Source organism: Hyperoodon ampullatus, assembly GCF_949752795.1.
Source record: "Hyperoodon ampullatus genome assembly, chromosome: 7".
Taxonomy (NCBI): domain Eukaryota; kingdom Metazoa; phylum Chordata; class Mammalia; order Artiodactyla; family Ziphiidae; genus Hyperoodon; species Hyperoodon ampullatus.
Window position 1 is genome coordinate 110,922,612 of NC_136920.1, and position 21,784 is coordinate 110,944,395.

The 21,784-nt window shown below is 39.1% G+C and overlaps 1 protein-coding gene across 9 annotated transcripts in view; it reads right to left on the reverse strand.

Moving 5' to 3' along the window:
- Positions 1–14,946: 14,946 nt before the first annotated feature.
- The window catches only part of YAP1 (Yes1 associated transcriptional regulator), a 105,316-nt gene continuing 98,478 nt past the window's right edge, over positions 14,947–21,784 (reverse strand). For all 9 annotated transcript variants that reach the window (XM_079709062.1, XM_079709060.1, XM_079709061.1 and 6 more), the window contains 3 exons: positions 20,700–20,830; positions 17,183–17,295; positions 14,947–15,336 (listed from right to left, as the gene is read on the reverse strand). In XM_079709062.1, coding sequence (XP_079565188.1) covers positions 15,098–15,336; positions 17,183–17,295; positions 20,700–20,830 — 483 coding nt within the window. In that variant the 3' untranslated portion in view covers positions 14,947–15,097. The remainder of the gene's footprint in view (positions 15,337–17,182; positions 17,296–20,699; positions 20,831–21,784) is intronic.

Here is a 21,784-nt window from a genome sequence, read left to right on the forward strand (position 1 = left end):
GCGTATGGCAGAGGCTCAGTAGAGGCCACTAATGGGTGGATGCAAAGTAAGTATCATGACAAAAATAGGCAGCAAGGGTCAGAATCATGTTCAGAATAGTCTGACCTACAGGTCTGACAGAAGCTGATGGTTCGAGTTCCCCATGGCCAAATTATAGGGCAGCCCATGCAGGTCCTACATGATCTGTATAACAATAACAAACAAAACAAAACACCCAAATCCCCAGGTTTGGTTAACTGAGGCCTGTCTTGAATCACTCTTAGATTCACAAGTGATTGGACCTGGTGAGCAGGAAATGGCTGATGATCTAGATGCGTTAGCAAGACACTTGCATCCCAGAAAGGTAGATAAATCCTACAAAAACACAGGGGCCTGACATCATGTGATGTTTCTAAGGGTCCAGAGGCCTGGAGCAGTTGAGATATTTTCTCCTAAGTAAAGATTTAAATGATTGTTAAATAGGACTGTAAAAAAAATATTCACATATCAACATAATATCTTAAGCAAAGTCAAAAGACTAGGGACAAACTGGGAAGCGTTTCTACATCTTGTATCACAGACCGAGAACAAATTTCCCATAAAGAACTGTTTCGTATTCATGAGAAAAAAATCCAGCAACTCAAGAATAAAATGGGAAAATGACCTGAATGGAAAATTAAAAGAAATACCAATGAGCCTTAAATTTATGAAAGATGCTCACTTTGACTTATAAGCGACATACAAATTAAACATGCAGAGGTATCATTGCTTACCGGTTGAATTGGCAAAATGCCAAAAGCAGGACATCGCACTCTGTTGGTAAGGTAGAAATGGCACTCATAATTTACTGGGGGGAGTATGAAAATGGAACAACCTCTAAGCTCTAAAATTTGTTTGTATTCATTCATCAAGTTACAAATGTTTGTACACTTTAATTCAGCATTCTCACTTCTAGGACTCTAGCCTATGATACACTTGTGTATGTACAAAATGGTGCCTGTATCAGGGAACTTATTGCAGCATTATTTGAAATGACAAAAGATTGGAAATAATACGTTACTAATAGGAAGCTGTTATGTTATATCCACGCAACCCAATTCTGTGCAGCTGTGAAAAAAATTGTGCGTTTTATATACTGATATAGAAGATATGCAGGATATACTAAGTGAAAAAGCAAGGTACAGAACAGTGTGTATAATATGCTACTATTTGTGTAAGAAAGGTGAGGGGGATTAAGAATATTTGTTGCTGTTGCTTAAGAGGGCTTAAAGCCCCTCTTAGCTGACAGAGCAAGGAAATACATGTGTGTATACTAAGCCATGTATATACACATATCTATAAATATTTTAATACATAATCACTTGTGTCTAAATTAAACTAAACATGAGTTCATACCAGTGTCTCCAATTCTAACCCATTACCACGTGGATCACTTTAGCCTCCTCCCCCTGCTTCTCTGTCACCCCTGCTCTAACAGTGAGAACCTGGCTCTCACAGTCCCTCATCAATTTAGTTAATTATTTAGTTTCAGCAGACATTCATGGTGGTATCAGAATTGTTAACACATAACACTGTGGGAAACAACTTTATCAATCAGACTACAAGGTTTGTGTGCAGTTCCTTTTTCCTTTAGTCTTACAGACTCACTTCATTTCCAAGGTTACATAGGTCAGCAACTTTTCCCCATTCCTTTCAGTGAGGTTGTTTCATAGACTTGTAACACTTTTAGATTCTTTGTCACTTTCTGTATTCCATCCTGGGATCCCTTACCTCCTAAACGATCTTCTAAATATTTGTATACTTTAAGGCTAACTCTTTGTGTTGTAAAGTTATATGGGTTTTGACAAGTGCAGTGTCATGTATGCACCATTACAGTATCATACAGAATTCGTACCCTAAAAAATCTAGAGGTAACATTTTAAAAATGGCTTTATGAGATGTAAATCACGTGTAATAACTGTCCTTATTTAAAGCAAGTAATGAGCAAAGTTTCAGATTGGAGATTTATCACTTTACAAGGTCTTCAGAAATATAAATCCCCTGAAGGAATATCATCTACTCAAAGACGTATTTATAAGTCACAAGTCTGAAGCTTTTTTACTTTTTAACTTAACAAAAGTAATACACACTCATTGTAGAAAAATGAGCAAATAGAGATAAATAAAAAGGAAAAAAAACACATATAATCCTACCACTCAGAGATAATCTCTGTAAACACTTTAATGTCTATAATTCTTGTTTAAAGATGTATTTAGCTATTTTTTTTAAACAAAAATGGAGATAAATGTTTAATATTATTGTTTCGCTACTCAATGCTGCTTTGTGTTAGTCATGAGGTTGGTCCTAGGAATATAACTTTGTAACCTGTCTTTTCGTCAAAGAGTATTCAATATTATAAGCATCTTTTCATGTCAATCAATATGCTTCTTTAACATCATTCCTGATGGTTGCATAGTATTTTATATTATGGATATTACATAATTAATTTTGTAATCACAAATTACAAATTTGTAATTACAAATCTCCCATTTTGTAAAAGTAAATTATTCCCAGAGTTTTTGCTCTTGTTTTGCTAAATCTTTACACACATCTTCAATTCTTTTCTTAGGATAAGGTGCTAGAAGCAGAAACTACTGGTAATCTTGTTAGACAACTTCAAATCGGATCTCTCACCACTCATCTTTGTTCCCTGGGCCCCTGGGCTACTGAGTTCCCTGCGGTGATGCAGATGAAGGGCATGCTCACATGCACCACTGCCTCGGAGAAGATCTGCACGTCCCACGTCTCTCACCTCCAGGACTGAAGGTCACTTACAGTAAGGCCAGGAGGTTTCATTTCATCCATTGTCAGTTGTGTATAATTTGCTTTCAAAATATTCAAAATGTATCAACAGAAAGAAAGTCTGAAAATTTTAAAGTTTTAGTCAGTTTGCAAAATGTTTTCAAGTAAATTTTTAACCAGCCTCCCGTTTTGTTCTACATGTTAAACAATTTGGTGTATGGCACGTTGATGTAGTTAGGCCAAATGTGGATTTTAAAATACAATATTTTGGGAATTCCCTGGCGGTCCAGTGGTGAGAACTCCGTGCTTTCACCACTGAGGGCCTGGGTTCAAACCCTGGTCGGGGAATGAAGATCCCGCAAGCCTCACGGTGGGACCAAAAAATAAAATAAAATACAATATTTTACATCTTATACCCACTTTATCAGTTCTGATTATTATCTCAGAATGTAATGTATACCATACAGACTCAATTTCTGTAGCTGGAATATATTCTAAGAATTCTTTGCCCGTTGATTGTTTGGAACTAGAATGTTTACCCATCAAAAGCAATGTTATGAATGGTTCTCAGTCCCTAAATTAGCACATAAAATCCATCTCATTTATAGTGCAGCTGTAATATTAATCAGGAGCTCTGTGGTCAAGACCCCAACTCAGGTTACGCCAAGAAGGGAAGTTCCTCAAACAAGCCAGCCCCCTTCTCCCTGATGCCCAGTCCTGTTCAGTCCCTCCTGGGCACAGAGGCTCTGCTGCTGAACTGCAAACCCAGGCAGAAAATAGGCACCTCCTGTCGGGTGTGAAAGCCAGTACCTGGCTTTGTAGGGGGACCTCTTACCGTCACAAGTGCTGGTTTGACCTTAACTGGCTCAGGCTCTTTAAAACTAAAAGGTTCCATCTGGGACAGGCCAATCGGGTAGCTGTGAGTCAAAGCAGCATGATGGGAACAGACTCCCCTTGGACACACCTTGGTGAGATAGGCCTGGAGTGATGCTCTCTCACATTTCACTTCCTCTGGGAATCTCTTCCTGACTCTCGGTATCTGGGTCAGGTGTCCCACCTATGGGCTCTCTTAGCACACAGGGATGACCCAGACTGTGGCACACTCACCTGTCACTGCAGGTTTACACATCTGTGTGCTTTACCTTGGCTCAGTGGTTCTCAATTGTGGCTGCACATTAGAATTTTCTGGAGAGCTTCAAAAAATCCTGGTGCTCAGGCTATCCTCCTATCCGATTAAAGCACAATCTCTGGAGGTAGAGCCCACACATTAGGGTGTTCTCAAAGCTCCCTAAGGGATTCTAATATTCAACCACTTCCCCAAACAATGAGTTCTTTGAAAGCGGGCACTTGCTTATTCATCAACGGTATTAGAGGAGTTAATAAATCTCTTAGAATAGTGCTGGCATATACTCAAGCTCTTAATAGCTTGGTTACTATTATTATTATTATCAGCAGTAACACTGGCAGTAGCAGTAGCAGTAACTCCCCACTGGCCAGTAGGGTTCCTGACGCATAGTGGGCACCTTACCACCCACTGAACTCACACAAACTATATATTCTGAAGACAAAGAAAAGAGAGCACGAAAAAAATAATGTTTTAGAAGCCTGGGTGATTCCATGGACCCTTCCAGTCTATAAACATAGGTGCCAGAGTAATCACGCAACTGGTGATCTGGGTCGGCTTTTCCTTCCCTCTGTCGTAGCCCTAAGTGCCTGCTTTCCAAATGAGCATCTTGTTGTCCTATATATGGGCAATTTAAGGAGTTTTTGAGCGTAATTTTGACTCTATGTGATTTTTACCAATGTAGTTAACAGGATCAATTCATTGGGAGTCAAAAGTCTGAGGTCCTGTTCCTGGCTCTGCCACTTATTAGCTGTATGGCTTTGAGCAAGTTTCTCCGAACTTCTGGGCCTCGTCCTTCTCTCCCGAGTTCCTCCGTTCTCTGATTTTGAAACCTGGATGAACCCTGTCTTACACCATCTTGTCTGCCTCTGTGAGTCTGACGGATCATGCTCCCCAGTCATGACTGTGCTGACCTCACTCCCGGCTACCCTGCCCCCTTGCCCGGCAAGGCTCTCTCCCCACCAATGCCCCATGAGGCCTCCCCACGCCTGGGGTGGTGCAAGGGAAGTTGTTAGTATCGGTCCTGAATAGTTCAGCAGCCATGTGAGTTGAATAGTCTTGGAAACCAGTTGCCATTTACACCTTTAGCCCAAAGGAAAAACACTCTGCTGTGGCCAAGGGGAAAGGGCAGTACCATAAACAAGTCTCTTCTTTCCTAGATGCTGGTTCTGGGGAATAAAGAGAACTCTAGGAGTCCAGCTCAGGCTTTAGGGCATTTCTTTAAAAAAGAAAAAGGAAAAAACGGGACCATCTGATGTTTTACTCAGTCAGCTTGGCCTTTGCCCTACTTGTCCCGATCAAGGGAGGTTTCTCAGCCTGGCGGCCTCATCAGGAACAGCTGGACAGATGCCAACAGCAGCCCTCCCAACCCCCAAACGCCATACACTGTAAAGAAGGTGTGAAGTGCTCATCAAACACACATGGCATTCTGGTCAATTTTAAAATACACAAAGCCAATCGGAGAAATGAGGTCAATTCCTGTTAGGATGAAATAACAGAATTGCCAACATTCTCTTGTACTTAAAATTTTAAATGAGAATCTTTGGGTAGGACCAGGGATTTTTATTTTAACTATGTACAGATATGTTCTAACGGGATTTGACCTGAACTTAAAAACTGTGAAGTGACAAATCTTTTAGATCCATGTTGTGCATTTGGAAGTATTGTATGTTAGTTTGGGCTTCTTTCGGTTTTGCTCTTGATTTTAAAGGGGTTGTGGATTGAGCTTATTTGTGGAGTTTCCTGGGTGTCATGTTAGAGTTTAATGAGATCAAACACACTCTAGAGTTGCCCATTAACTTCATCACCTAAATCAGTTGTTCTTCATGACAAAACAGGATTAACAGAGCAGCAACCTCTATTTTTTATCTCCATTTAGCCAACACATCTCTCATGGCTCCCAAAATCTTTATGGGTTAACAACGATCACAATCATAGTTAGATAACTGTGAAATTCAGGTCGGCCTCTCCCTTGAGACGGTCAGCTCCATGAGCGCAGGGATGTCGCCCTGTTCATCACTCTGACTCCACACCCAACAGAATACCTTCCACCTAGCAGGTGCTCTCTCTGTACATTGACGGAATAGTTTCTCCTATGTGGGTGGCTTACTCTCTGGCATTTGTTTTACTCTACAAATTCATTTATCTTTTTCCCGGACACGATTCAGTCTTCTCTTGAATGGAAAGACTGGAGACAATTCCTTCAGGACTTATCCCTCTCTGGAGGAGTGAACTGTGAAGGGTACTAGGAACTCATCAACACCGAGCCACCGAGGTCTTGTTGTGACTCCTCTTATAGGCAGCCACCTTTGAGAGCTTCTGGAACCACCTATCACCTATCACCTGTTCTCTGGTGGCACAGCTGCACTGGTCTGTTGCCACTGGTCTTCAGGGAGCCACACAGAAGTGAGGTTAAACTGAGGTAGTACTTTAAGATACTTTTCAAGTGTCATCTCTGCTCATACTGGCTTGTGATTGCTGCACACCAGCTGAGATGCTTGTGCTGTCACTGAAGTGCCGACATCACATCTCAACTCATAGGCAGTGCTGAAGAGTTTCGACTGGATTTTTGCTTTAGCACATATGGAAGTACTACTGCCTCTTGTTGACAGTAAGTCTGTGACTTCAGTTTTCTTCAGGCCTTTTAGTTGGTCCATTTCTGTTCAAAGACCCACACCCCTCCCCGCCACCACAATGGGGTCATGGCCTTTTAGCCTATGAGTAGCTACTCTTGGTGGACTCATGAGGTTAGATTTTCCATAGTTTTTCTTTGCTTGAGGTAAGTTTCACAAGTTAGGAATCTGTTCAGACACCAGATTTCCTAATTTCTATCTCTGTATGATAAATAGAATTATTACCATCTACAGTACTTCACTGTCTGAGCAAAGTCTGATTATACCATTGGAGAAACTAATTCAGTTGCCTTTGAAATGACTTCCCCTCCTGTCTTCCATTTGCCATGTAGAAAAAAACTGACCCATAGTATTATGGGAGTGGATCAAAGGTACCCTGAGTTCACTGTTAACCTCTGGGACTGTATATGCAGGTATCTATATTTTTTTCTCTCTTGTGTTCAGCCCATTTTGTTACCCTTTGGGTAAGTTTAATCATAATGTCCTTAAATTATGATTGGATAGCCTGTACTTTAAATAATTTTTGATGGTACCGTAAGACCTTCAAAGGCCTCCATTGTTCATTGAATATTAAAAATTTTCACCCAAGAACTGAAGCCATACACAGCACATGGTGGTAAGAGGTCAGGTTTTGGAGCCAGACTGCCCGAATCCACTACTCAAAGGTGTGGGAACTCTATGCCAGTTTTCTTATCTGCAGAACTAGGATAGGACCTACCTCACTGGGTTGTTGCCAGGATTAAATGAGTTAATACACGGAAAGTGCTTGGCCTATAGTGAGCACTCAATACATACTATTATCATCTGGTCCTGGCCATGGAGTGTGGTAAACTCCATGATGGCAGGGATTTGTGTCTACCATAAGAGCGTAGTCCCAGGAGGGAGTAATCTTTCCCTAGACAATACTCTCATGGTACATTTGTGAACTACTCTTCAGCACTTAGCAGTCTTATCTCTTCTATTTTGTGAGCAACTTGAGGAAGTTACCCTACCATTTATTGCTCAAGACTAGAATATTACCTGGTAGTGTGTTTGCTGAATCTACGTATACATGATTCTTAAAAATGGACAGAAGACTTAATAACTTATTAGAGCATTGTCATTGTTGTGGCAGTCTTTCTAGGATTACCTCTGTGTGGAAGGCACAGTCCCGTCTGCAGTGGGGCAAGGGATAGGGAAGAGGCCTCGTGAGTATGGTTAGCCTGTACACACAAGTTTCGCAGTTATGGGCTATGCCCTCAACTTCTACCTGTCACTTCACATAGTGTGGGATTTGGACCTAGGTTTGAGGCACTTAGTTAGGAATAGCAGTAATAATACCTATAACATATCCTATAGGACTTGGCGTGATCAAATAAGGTAACATGTACAAGTGTTTTGATAATTATTATAGAATATTCTTCATTATTGTTGAAAACAAACAGCATACTTACATAAAAATGGCAAGGGGTAGGTTACTTGCTGTGTATACTAACGAGAGCAGGCAGAGAGGTTCATGTACCTATGCAAGTACCCTGAGTAGACTGACTTAAGTTTGAAGGACCATTCTGAATTATCCAATAACAACATAAGTCTCTAAACAAGATGATGAGAAAGATCGTATTCATGTTGAAAAACATTATTGCTTTTAAAGAATGTCAATAGTTTACCAGTTATCCCTATCACGTTTTGTTTTGGTCCGTATAACCAGTGTCAGAGGCTGTGTAAATTATAGTATTTTCACTTTACCCTTGATAGCAAAAGTTTCAGAGTCTTCAAGCCCCACAGTAAGTGATGGCAGTGGGATGTCAGCTTCATGGGGAAGAACCTGCTTTTGAAATTTGCCATATTTAGCACGGTACAACGATGAAACTGTTGGAAATGTTCAGGCCTTGAGAACTTTGATGATTTTGGAAGACTGATCGGGATTCGGTCAATAGCTAATTTTTAGTTCAAATCAATGTTAAATTTCCTAAACAACATTCCAGATGTAGCCAGGGCTTTCCACTCCATTCCAGATCAAAGATGTGCCCTCAAAGGGGAGTTCGGAGCTGTTTAACATACACATGTCCCATGAGGCATCAGCTGTTTTTCAATTGGACAGTACATGGGCTCATGCTGTGAAAGGTTTAGATTGTAAAAGACAACTAAATCTCAAGTCCATATTCTACTCTGGCCAGTCTTGTTGAAGTTATATTATAGGGCTCAAGAGACTTGTTGCTGTCCATAGAAAACACTTCAGCAGATGGCCTCCTTCAGAAGATACTGCACATGTAGCTTTGCACGGTGTGACTTCAAGCTACTCAGTGGGCTGACAGTTCATGAATATGATCCTTTGTATCTTTCATAAAATCTAAGGTCCTGATTCATGGTCACCCCGGTGATTGGAATCTCGTACAGCTGTGATATTCTGATCATCATTCAGATCTTCATCACTGAGCCAATGAGATGCCTCTGTTGAACCCTGGCTATAGGTATGCTTACCTCTTAATTGGTAGAAAGTGGTGCTTAAATACAAGTTGCTACAAGGCTCACTTAAGGAGAAATGATCTTCAGCCCAGTTTCCTAGTCCATTTATCACTACGTTGGCTTTGGTAGCTCATAGAGATACTACTGAAATGCAGCAGTGCTTTTTCCTCAGATTCTGCCACTTAATCCACAGCTTTGAGAAAATGAATTTCTCTTCTAACTGGGTACATAGAACATCATTTTAATCCTGTGTAAATCCACTATACACAAGAACTTGATTTGTAACTAATAAAAACATCTTTAAATGGAACTGAGGTGTGATTTCTAATAATATCCTACAATGAAAATTATACTCGGAAGGTGATGTTCAGGGACTTCCCTGGTGGCGCAGTGGTTGAGAGTCCGCCTGCCGATGCAGGGGACGCGGGTTCGTGCCTCGGTCCGGGAAGATCCCACATGCCGCAGAGCGGCTGGGCCCATGAGCCATGGCCACCGAGCCTGCGCATCCGGAGCCTGTGCTCCGCAACGGGAGAGGCCACAACAGTGAGAGGCCCGCGTACCGAGGGGGGAAAAAAAAAAAGGTGATGTTTAGCTCATAGGCTACTTATAGGGACTCTGTGAAGGTCATAGGAACTATAGTCTCAACATAAAATACACTTGAGACATAAGGAAATATGGGTAAAGCTGTGTCCTAACCCTAAGAAATAATTTAACAGCTTTAAAAGTCACGTTAACTAACAGGACATCTTCCTGACTTAGATGCTATTTCTTTTGTTGTTTCTTAGAGAGGTTTCCTTTAGTAAGAATTAAGCACTGTCCATTCATTTACTTTGCACATAAACCAGTATCAACTTCACAAAGTTACAGTAACTCTAGTATTTAATAGTTTCACTTAAAAAAAAACTTCCAAGTGCCAGGTTAGCTGTTTAGGAATTTTACAGAATTAGACTCTTTGCTCAGATTATCTCCAAATAGCACACACACAGATCCAGTTTTGTTTCATTTTGTTTTGAACTTCTAACAGGGTCCTCACAGCTTAGATGTCAAGTCACCTACTTCAGGAGTTTTGTTTTTGGTTAAAATATGACAGATTAAAAAATTCAGAGTATCTTTTCAATATCATCTTGTTTTGCTAGTGTCTTGATTCTGCAACTGTTTTCATTTGTGGTAGTATTAAGTTTGCCAGTTTAAGGCTATGTTTATGGTTAGAAAAATATTAATTTTACTTATATCAGAGCTTTTTGTATCCAAATATTGGAAAAAAAATATTCCATGTTTGATTTGGAAAAACTGTAGTACTAAATGTCACAGAATTCTCATATGATATCTAATTCAGTAAATTTTTAATTGAAGAAGATTGTTTATCAAGTTTTTCAGGATTACTTAAATAAAGCAGTTAAATGCCAACAGTTTAAAGCAGGATAGGGACAACATGGAGACACCCTGCCAAAGACATGGTTGATTCCAGAAGCAGCAGTGCACATGCAACCCTGAAGCCCAGGGGAAAGCAGTATGTGAATTTACCCATAAATACTAAATAAAGCCAGATTTTCAATATAATTGACAGTTGCCAGGACCAGGGGTGGTCTAGTTGCCATTACAGGAGGTAAGAAAATGTGATGGGGGTCCTTGGGGCTGCTCTTCTTTTACAACCTCAGCTGACAAGATGGAAATCAAGGGAGATTAAATGTAACTCATTGGTCTGCTGACCACCCCCTGCAGTTATCACCAGTGTTTCCTTTTATTACCAGTCCTTGTTCTCTCTAGAGGCTATTTCTCCTGAGTATTTTACTGACTCAGACTGACTAAATCAGTTACCTAAAAGGTTGTACAATTCTGGTTCAGAGGCTCCAGAATGACTTCAAGTCATCCAAAATAAAGCACACCACCTCTTAGAGCAACTCCCTTATAAGAGGTGCAATGTGTATAGATACAAGATATGGTTTTTCAGCTAAAATCTACAGCCACTACACTTTGCACAAGGGGAATGATAAATTTCAAGCTCCACAAAATTAGTGTTCTACTATCATAAAGAAATTATACATAATAAAACACTGTTTTCAGATTTGCCTCAACAAAAATGATGTGTCAGTAACTGAAGATATTATATACACAAACACAGAAGTAAACCATTTTCAAAGACAATCAAATCTACCTCTTATTCAAAGTTTAGGACCTACCATTTAAATTTGTGTGTGTTTTTATTTATAAAATAATAACTAATAATTTTCACTAATATAAGTATTATATTTTGGAGATCATTAAGAGAATATTTTGGAGAAATAAAACCAAAGGCTATTTTGAAAGAAACCGCAGTTTCTTCTGTGCTGTTACATGAAGTAAAATCATTTAAGAATGACGCTGATACAATTCAGCTTACACACACACTATTATTGATGAGGATGGTCTACAGGAAGAGTACAGAACATAAAGTTCAAAGAATTATATCCATACTACAAAAGTTCCAAATGCCAAACCAACCTTAAGTTTAATCTGTCTACCAGATACCACTGTAATCACCTTTTATTACTAGTACTTGTTCTACTGGAAGACCATTAAGAAGCCAAAAAAGTTTTAAATATATTAATCGTTAAAAACAACAAAGAACAGTTTAAAGAAAGAATATATTTGAACCATATAAACAAAAAGGTATTACATAAGAAAAATAATGTAACAATTTATGTAAGTACCTAACATATGAGCATGCTCTTAACATCTAAAACAAAAAATAAAAAGGTAACATTGGTACTATATATATATATTTGACAAGTGTGCATTAAAGAATTCTCTAATATAAAACATTTAAAATGTGGAGAATACTTTTTCAAGATACAGAAAACAATTGTTAAGATAGGCACACCCACAACTCTTTTAAAACCGTGCTTATGGAAGATAAAATTGATCTGAGCATTCCTTCTCAGATGTGCAGAAGCTCTGAAATTGTAAATCATTTGATATTGCCTCCCACTTCTGCACTGTTTGAATTTCAACACTGATTGGTATGAATTACACAATTAAATAGTTTTTCAGTGTTTCTGCCAAGGTTCCATATAGATTGCTTCTATTTAGTATGAATACTTAAAACAGCAACATCGTTTGTATAAAAGTCACTTCCTTATATTCTTTTTTTCCTTTTTGTAAAAAAGGCACTATATTTAGAAAATAGTAATTATAACAAATAGTGCTCTGGAAAATCTGAAACTCCAAATCAATGTGCTCCATCAACCATAAGTAGATCTAAGAAGCACTAACTAAAAAGAACACGACTGTAAAAAGCTGATAAATTTAAAGATTATAAAATTGGTTTATTGTAAAAGCAATTCAAGAATACCCAGTTAAAATCTTATCCCAATGCCACCCAATACAACCAAGAAGCAGTTAAACACGTTACATTAGGAATAAGCACATAAAACAAGGAAGAGCACATCAAGGCTGTGATTCAAACTCAGAAAGAGAAAGGCTTAGGTCTCCTTCAGGTGAGTACAGAGGGTACAATAAGATCAAAGCACCATGTCTGTTAGGTACCACGGTGCTGCTTCAACACTGAGGTATAACTGGGTAAATTAAAGGTGAGAGGAAATGAAGAACTCCATATTTTTGTCTTGTGGGTGTACTTGAGTGATTAAAATTTTAGGAACAACTGACTTTAATGACAGCAAGATGTAAGACAAGTCTTTATTGAAGAAAAAGAAGCTTATAAAGTTCTCTATCAAGGTCCCACTAAGTCTTCGCAACTCCCCTCCCACCTTCCCACCCTCTCCCCTAATCTAAAGCTACTCTGCTGATATATAAAATGCGATCTTAATTTGTGGCTTAATGGCAAATTGTAAGCACTCCTTCCAAGTAGCTTTGATCTTCTGCACATAAAAAAAGCCAACATGCTGTATCATTCATCCATAAACTCAATTATGCATTCTAGGCAGAATTTCATTATTCCTCTAAAAAAATCAATACATCTGCACAGTGGCCATTTCCCCCCAGACTTAATTCAAGATTTAATCTTTCTTCTGTTTTCTTAATAATAGCCTTAGAGTCAATTATTACGAATGATCGGCCTATGAATCATTATATACAACACAGTGATTGCATTTTGAGCACCAAAATTACTTAATATAAAACTTCTTACTTCCAACTTTTGCACTCCTCTAAATTGAAGGGTCAAAATGCTTAGATTCTGTAATCAGAAAGAAAAAAAAACCACTTGTCTTCCTAAGCTGAGGCTTTTCATAGCAGTTTTAGCCAGGAAAAGAGATTTTGTCTTATAAACCCTTGAAAATAAGGGCTTACTCTAGAAACACTGAAAGACCCTTAATCATAGAGGTGCTAGCTGATACCACTATAATTCACAACCAAGTATTACTTCATAGCTTATACTGAAGGTTTGATTCATGCTCATTTTGTTCCTTTAAAAATACTCTTTGGAAAACATTATTACTCCTGTAGACACATACTCTAGTTATATCTCTTCCAGTAAAAATAAAAGTATAATCATGATTATCTCTATTTCTTTGCTAAATTCAACTACCAATATACATTAATCTGATCACTTTACCAGCTAACTTATGACCTTACAGTATTCTATATACTATCCAGGGTCAATTCTCAGCATACAGAAGCAGAAGCAAGTCTTAGAAGAACGATTTTGTAGGTAATATTTCAATGTAGTCCTTAATGTGTTCACTACAAAAGAGAACTAAAGTACTAGAATTTACTTCCAAAACTAAGGCAAAGGTAAACTTTCAAAGCTAAAGGAAGGTAAACCACTATATAAAGCTTACTTCTGTCATGTACACTATGAACCTAACTCAGTGATTTCCCATCAAGACTTAAAATTAGTCTGAGGGACTAACCAGGGGATAATAAAGCCATTTCTTGTTTGCTTCTTTCAAATTCATCAGATAATATCCATTGTGTGCCCAGAGGGCATACAGGACTCCTCTAGGCACTACCCATAATAACAGCCCTTTCTAGAGCACTAAACTACCACCAACATTTGCAGCCCCAACCAGATTTAAACTACCTGTGAAATATAAACTACTAGTCATGTATTCTAAATGCATACATTCAAAGCTACCATTTTAAAATAAATTGGAAAGTAGGGAAAACTTAAAAAAAAAAAAGATACATTCTGCTATCACACTATCATAAACATTATAAGTGTGTGTGTGGGTATATATAGAGAGAGCAGATTACCAAGATTTAAATAAGATGGTAAAAAAAAAACCAGGACATGTAGATTTACCAAAGGAACTACAATAACTGTCCCAAGCTACAAGTATAAACAGATTCACTATAATGGTAATTTGCCTAAGTTCTGAGAAACAACAACAAAAAAACACAAAAAATAAAGAAAAAGAAAAAAACAAACCCCCAAAACAATAAAAACCCCAACCAAGACAAAAAACAAACAAAAAAGAAACCAACAACGACAACAACAACAACAAACCACAATAAAACCCACCAAAACCTATACTAGAGTATGTGGCAATAATTAATATATTTCTATGGAAATTATCTCAAGCCTTATAAGCTCCTAAAATAAAATCAAGGTCACTATGTGACTAATGATAGCACTAGGAGGAAAAAAAAACCACTGAAAGTAAAACAGTTTTCAGCCTTGGTTTCAGCTATCTCTTCAAATCAGCATAAGTACTTAACATCAGATACAACATTTTTGGCTTGTCAGACCAGTAAGTCATGTTTTTCCACTGGCCAAAGGCAGCTGAAGAAACAATTGCTTGAACAAACTAAATGCTGTGACGTGAAGCATTTGACTTCCAAGACTGAGTATTTAGTTAAAATGATTGGTGAACGTCTAACTGGGCAAAAGGAATGGCATCCATCATCCAAACAGGCTCACTTCCCCCAGCCCCCAAAACAAACAGTAGTTATAATAGCAAAAGAAACAAAAAAAGTTTTTTTTGATTCTTTAGAGCCAAACATGGAAGAGGTCAGCAATATATTAACAGCAGCAATGGACAAGGAAGAGCAAAATAGTGGATGAAAGAATCTTGCTGGACGTTTGTTCATCTTTTTCTGTATTAGCCAGAAGATCACAACCGGCTTATTTGGAAATTTCAGGTGTATCTCCTTAGATCCTTCACAGATTTAGAATTCAGTCTACCTGAGGGCTCTATAACCATGTAAGAAAGCTTTCTTTATCTAGCTTGGTGGCGGCCAAAACAGACTCCATGTCATTAAGGATGTCAGAACTCAAAGCTTCTTGTAGACTTGGCATCAACTCCTCTCCTTCTATGTTCATTCCATCTCCTTCCAGTGTTCCAAGGTCCACATTTGTCCCAGGAATGGCTTCAAGATAGTCTGGGAAACGGTTCTGCTGTGAGGGTAGGGTGCTTTGGTTGATAGTGTCACCTAGATGGAACAGGGAGAAAAAGAATAGGTCCTTTTTGAAAAGCTAACATCAGAGCCGTATCATGTGAGTATACATAAATGCACAGGGAAAGAAACGCATTTCTGACCGACCTCCTCCACTGGCCCACAGTTTACTTAAGGTCAAACAACCCACAGATAGCAAAGTAACAACACAAGTTTCCTTTTGCTTCAAAATTGTTCAGATATTGAACAAGCTTGATTGCTTACTACTATGTGCTGAGCAGTGAAGGGGGTCCTGAAAAAAAATTCCTTGAAAAATTATATACAGCAAGAGAGAAAGAACAAGTATGACACAACAGCATCACTGCTTGACTCTCTTCCAGGTATGCACCACCATAATAAGGTAAAATATAAAAATGAATGGTATAGACCTGTCTTTCTCTGAAGTACACACTGGGGAACAGAATAAAAGAACTGCACAAAACTCTATTCCACCCTTGGGAGATTCATATTCACAACAGTAAAAACAAGCCTCCCAAAAAGTCCTTGGATAGATAAGTCTTCCTAGCTTTGCTTCTAGGTTTCCCAAACTTACCTTGCCAAGAAACCTTTTTGCCCATGACAATGTTAACATTCCTTAACACTTCAATGGAACATGCTTTCAGAAAAACTAATATAAACCATTAAGTGTTAAAAAGGTTTAGAGAGAAGAGAGAAATGGGGGGACAGAGGAGTCAGGAAAGGTGTTATGAACGAGATGGGTTAGAAGTGACTCCTATGGATGATTTAAGATTCCGATGAAGAGAGGGCGCTGTGGATTCCCAGAAGCATCAAAGCCATGAGCTGGATGAACACAGGTACAGAAGACTTGCCAAACACTTTTAGAAGCTGCCAGCTAAAGAACTAGCTAGCTGGAGAACTGCTTCATTTCCCCGCCAATTCATGCCCTCTGATAGCTGCCAAGTCCAGGGTCACCGGGTAAGCCACAGGAAAAAGGGTTCTATAATTACCCCTGTGAGGCAGGTATTTCTTAGCTCCTGCAAGATCCCCGCAACTATTCTAACAATAAAGTAGGTAAGCCCACCACCTAGCCTTTCCTACCTGGCTTCCTGAGCCCTATACCACCTAAGTTGGACCAAAGACCCTCACAAAGAAGAGGGAAGCAGACAATGAATCACATATAGAGCCATATGAATCACATATAGAGATCTTCTCCAAAATTAAGAACACAAATCCAGGGGCTTCCCTGGTGGCGCAGTGGTTAAGAATCCGCCTGACTGCAGGGGACACGGGTTCGAGCCCTGGCTTGGCAAGATCCCACATGCCGTGGAGCAAGTAAGCCCGTGCACCACAACTACTGAGCCTGTGCTCTAGAGCCTGCGAGCCACAACTACTGAAGCCCGTGTTCCGCAACAAGAGAAGCCACCACAATGAGAAGCCTGCGCACTGCAACGAAGAGTAGCCCCCGCTCACTGCAACTAGAGAAAGCCCGCGCGCAGCAACAAAGATCCAACGCAGCCAAAAAGAAAAATAAATAAATTTATTAAAAAAAAAAAGAAAAAAGAATACAAATCCATATAACAGAGACTTCTAACAGGGTCCTCAACTGCTTTGTCAATTAACTGTTTTAAATGCTAAAATATAAAATAAGTCATGTCCAATAGAGCTGAGATATTCATGACATTTAAAAACTGGGAAAAGACTTAATTACAAGATGCCAAAAAAACAAACAAAAAAACCCCACAGAGCAAACTCAATTTGAATTGAAGTTTACAGGATCTTAATTGGTTTTCTTCTGAATAATCTTTGCTCACAATAGTTAAATTACACCTGGTAATACAATGACTATTTCTCACTGAAAGCTAGAGGAATAAAGAATACCAACCTGTATCCATTTCATCAACACTGTTCAAGAAGTCGTCTGGGGTCCGAGGGACACTGTAGCTGCTCATGCTTAGTCCACTGTCTGTGCTCTCATCTCGAGAGTGATAGGTGCCACTACAAAGAATGAGAGTTAAAGACCAACACAAAAATTTAAGAAATGATTTCAAGGTAAAAATATAAACACCTGCTGAGTACCAACATGATTCTCAAAGAGGATTAGTGAAAATTCTTGCCCTGCAGCATCTGAAACAAGCACCCTCCTTCAGGGCCCATACAAAGCTCTTTTGCTATGAGGTGAAACAGACAAGTTAATCCTAATTGAAGCTGGCAACTTTAGGGGGCCAAAATTTCTCCTAAGGTTCTGGGCTTGGTGGCAATAAGGGCAAAGAAAGATATTTCCAGTTTTCCTAGGTGACAGAAAATTCTGTGTAAATATTCTCTAGTATCATTTGAATCTAGGGTCTCCAAATGGCTCATTTGTTTCAAGGTCTCAATTCCCCAAGTGGTGGTGGTCACAGGCATAGGTCAAAACACAACCTCCAGGTGGGTGGTGAGACAGGTCTGCACTAGATTCATGCTAAATTCCTAGCTCTCATGCAGAGAGTTTAAGCCAGAAAAATCAAACCAAAATAAAGAACCAGAATTTCTTTTTGGACTGGGCCAAAACAGATGAGTCACTGCCGATAAGAACTGAACTCCCTCGCTTGATCTCCTTGTTTCTGTTTGGGAAAGGCGGGGAGCTGCAAACAAACACCTTAGCAGGAGATAGGAGTCCTGAGAGTCCCAGTTGAAGGGAAGATTAAAAACAAAAACAAAAACAACTACAAGGCACATACCTCGAGAAAAACAGAAAAATATGAGCCAAGACAGATTTTTACTTTAGGCTAAATGAAAAGTCTCACAGATTTACATACAAGTATGGTAAATATCCTTAGACTATGACTTTCATAAATACGACACTCTCCTAACCTAGTAGTACGCAGACACCAGGTGGCATCGCCTGTAAAACTGGGGGTTCTGCTAATTCTAGAAAATCTTATGGCAAAGTGTGAAATCAAGGCAATTGTTCTTAATGGCCTCTGACTACAGTGCAAACTCTCACTTCCCCCGCAGCTTGGACACTTAAACAGCTGTTTAGCTTACACAAAAGTTAAACAAAAAACAACTAAGCTTTAAAAACAAGCTTTAACAGTTGCTCGAGGTCGCAAGCTCAGCCCCTAAACTTCTTTCCTAAGTTGCTCAATGCCCTTGCCTTGCTCTCCCCTCCCCTTCCCTCTGTATATCGCAGCCACTGGTTTAATGCTTCTGTCAGATTTTGGCAAGATTCAAAAGCCTCACACAGATCCAAGAGAACACGAATTTGCCTCTGAGACCATTTGTATACAATGCAGCTACTCTGGAGATGGTCTCAGGATGTGGTTTGTTTTTATTTCGCCTGTCTTGATCTGGGACAAGGGCCTGGTCCTAGTCATCACTGTATTCCCACTGCTAAGAACGGAGCACGTATCAAGACACTCAAGACTCTGTTACAGGAGAGCTGAATGTACACAGTTGTTCAGAGTTCTTTCCAAGCCCCAGGGGAAGCACATGGGCACTCCTGAGGACCGAGTTCACAAGGCCATTTCCCTGGTTAGGAACTGCTCCCTGCAGCCCCCCACCTCCCTTCAATAAACATGCACTGAGCATCTGCTTCTACGTGACAGGGATTAGACTAGTCTGAGGATACAGAGATTAACGACAACAAAAATCTACAACTGATGCTTTCTGAGAGGCTCACAACTTCAGGGAGGGAGGTGAACAAATACATTAATGAATCATATACAAGGGCTCCGTGAGCAAAGTGCTTTCAGAACAAAGAGGAGTAAGCTTGAAAAGTACAGGGGAAAGGTTTCATGGAAGGGAATGTGGGAGCTGGCCTTGAAAGACCTCAGAGTAAAAGGGAGATGAGGGGATGTTCCACCACTACTAAGAGTCAACTCCATGGCAAGTTAGGGGAACAAGTGTTTAGAGCTTAAGGAATATGTATAAATCGAATAATGGGCAGTGGGGAAACCATCAAGAGTTTCTGAAAAGAAAAATGTTATAGTCAGATGTGTGTTTTAGAAACTGGGGGTACTACAGAGAGTAGACATGGGATTTTGCCCTGAGACTAACAACACTGGTAAAGTTCCACTCTGTGATCTTTACCAGAAAACAGAATCTTAAACTGTAGCTCAGCTCTTATCAAAAGTTTTAAGAAACATTCTGCACAAATGACTATCAGGAGGATATGCAGCCTATCCATTTTTTCCCAAATGGTCTAATTTTATCCCTGGATCAATACAGGCCTTCAATAAGGTGGGTACTGGAATTATATTGATCTGAAATTTCCTTTGTGGAAAAGAAAGTTCTGTGGCTATGAACTTTCCTAATTAACCTCAGTTTAAGCTTAGAACTACAGTCTTATATAAATACACTCAATTTTTGGCAGAACTTTAAACTGCATATGTCAGAAGAGTAAATGCAAACTTAAATACATTTTAGATGGCCTCTGAAACCAAACTTACCCATTAGGGCACCAGCACTAACCTTAAGACAGAGCAAATGATAGAAAATTCTATTGTACTAAATATTTTGGTATGACAAGGTATTTTGTTTTTCTTAGGATCAGGATGTTTTCAATTCAATTGGTGAGAATTGAAAGGGTAGCATTATAGCCTTCTTAAACAAAAATACCTTTAAATGTTTTAAAAAGTACACTGTTCAAAATTGGTTAAAAAAAAAAAAGCAAAGACCAGAAAGCATTTGTTCCTTATTTTAAAAGCTGAAACTCCATAAATATTTGACAATCTAGAAGAAAGAACTGTAGTCAAATCTTAATTTTAAACGGCCTTCGAGGCAAAGAATATGTTCTGTCTCAGCTTGCAGTTTTCAACACAGCCCTCCCTACATAAAATAACATCTTTGCAATATTCCTGAAACCCAAGATTTGTGGTAACTCACTAAAAATCATCCTTATACTATGTTATTTTCAATATTCTTTAATATTAATACATTATTTGAAAGCAGCACAACCTTACTTTTTATCTCCTTGACCTATAGCCCTTAAAAACATGAGGCCTTACAGTGCTCCTGCAGTGAAACCTCTCAGGTTGAACACTTACGTGGAAAATTCCTTCTAATGATCCTTACAATGCAGCCCTAAGTAGGTTTAAGATGCAGTTCATTTGCTTTTATAGAAAGGCATTCACATGTTCCTTCATGATTCTGCAAGTAACTGTTTTTCAACAGTATAAGCACAAGCAAACACGTGACTGTGAATAAGTATCCCCTCTACAAGTCTGAACAGCTCATTTCCTCTCACATGAGCCAGCTTTTAATCCTCAAGTTTTATTGTACTAGCCATTTATGGAGAGATTCATTTACAGCTATGGTTTTTGGCCCACAAAGATGTTCAAACAGCTTATTACAAGTATAAGGAGAATCACCTTAAAACTATGATCTTTTTCAGATGTTGGCCAGTAGCAACTCTTACCAACCTGTTAAGAAAGGGATCTGAGCTATTGGTCGTCATTGTTCTCAATTCCTGAGACATCCCAGGAGAAGATACTGGATTTTGAGTCCCACCATCCTGCTCCAGTGTTGGTAACTGGCTACGGAGAGCTAATTCCTAGAAGAAAATCAACACAAATAAACAGAATCAATCTACTGATTAACAAATTTATCGTTAGGTTTAAAGTAATAAACTTGTACATATAAAGCTGAATTGAAGTATTAACATCTAAAAGTTAATGAGTTTCCCAATCAGAAGGACCAGGTTCTTCTATCCATTTCAAGTGATTAAACATTAAATTATATAAACTGAAAGTTTAATTAGTCTTATTAACCCTAAAACATATATACTTAACTACTTAGCTTCCTTTTGGTATTTTCCTTTTCTGGCAGACACTCCTAAATCCCTCCTTTGGGGTAGGATGGCAAGTCTGATCTTTAAAAAGAGAATTCTTCTTAAAGTTTTATTTTTACTCACCAACCCTCATATGGTTTTATATATTTGGCACCAGTAATAAAAATAAAGTCAAAAGAACAAAATTTGGTGATTTACCAAGACACCAACACTCCTCACTGCCCTCCTGCATTGTTTTACACTTTTGTATCAAGTAACTTATTCTGACTTCAGGTTTTTCAATCTTGAACTATCTTCTGGGGCATCCAACAATTTCTCAGCAAGATTCTGCCTGGAAACTGAGCAAAAGCTATGGGCCACTACTACCCTGATCATTTCAGAAGGCCTGCCTCAACGTGCTTCCAAACATTCCAGGCCTCAGCTTTATATTTGCCTGGGGCTTCAAGGCTAGTTCCCCTCACTCTGGCCAACTCTTACACCTTCATTACCACCCAGTTCTTTTCCTCACCTTGTCATCTGTTCGCTGCTCCCTGCCCTGAGGATTTCCACTGTGCCTCTCAAGCTCTCATAAACATCAACTCTGCTAGAGCATCAGCTTTCTCTCCCTCGACATTTCTGGTTTGACCTGAACTATGGCTTTTTATCACAAAGGATACTACCTCACCCCCTGCAGCCTTCCTGAGCCAAGCCTGCTCGCTGAGGCACACACCATCTCCA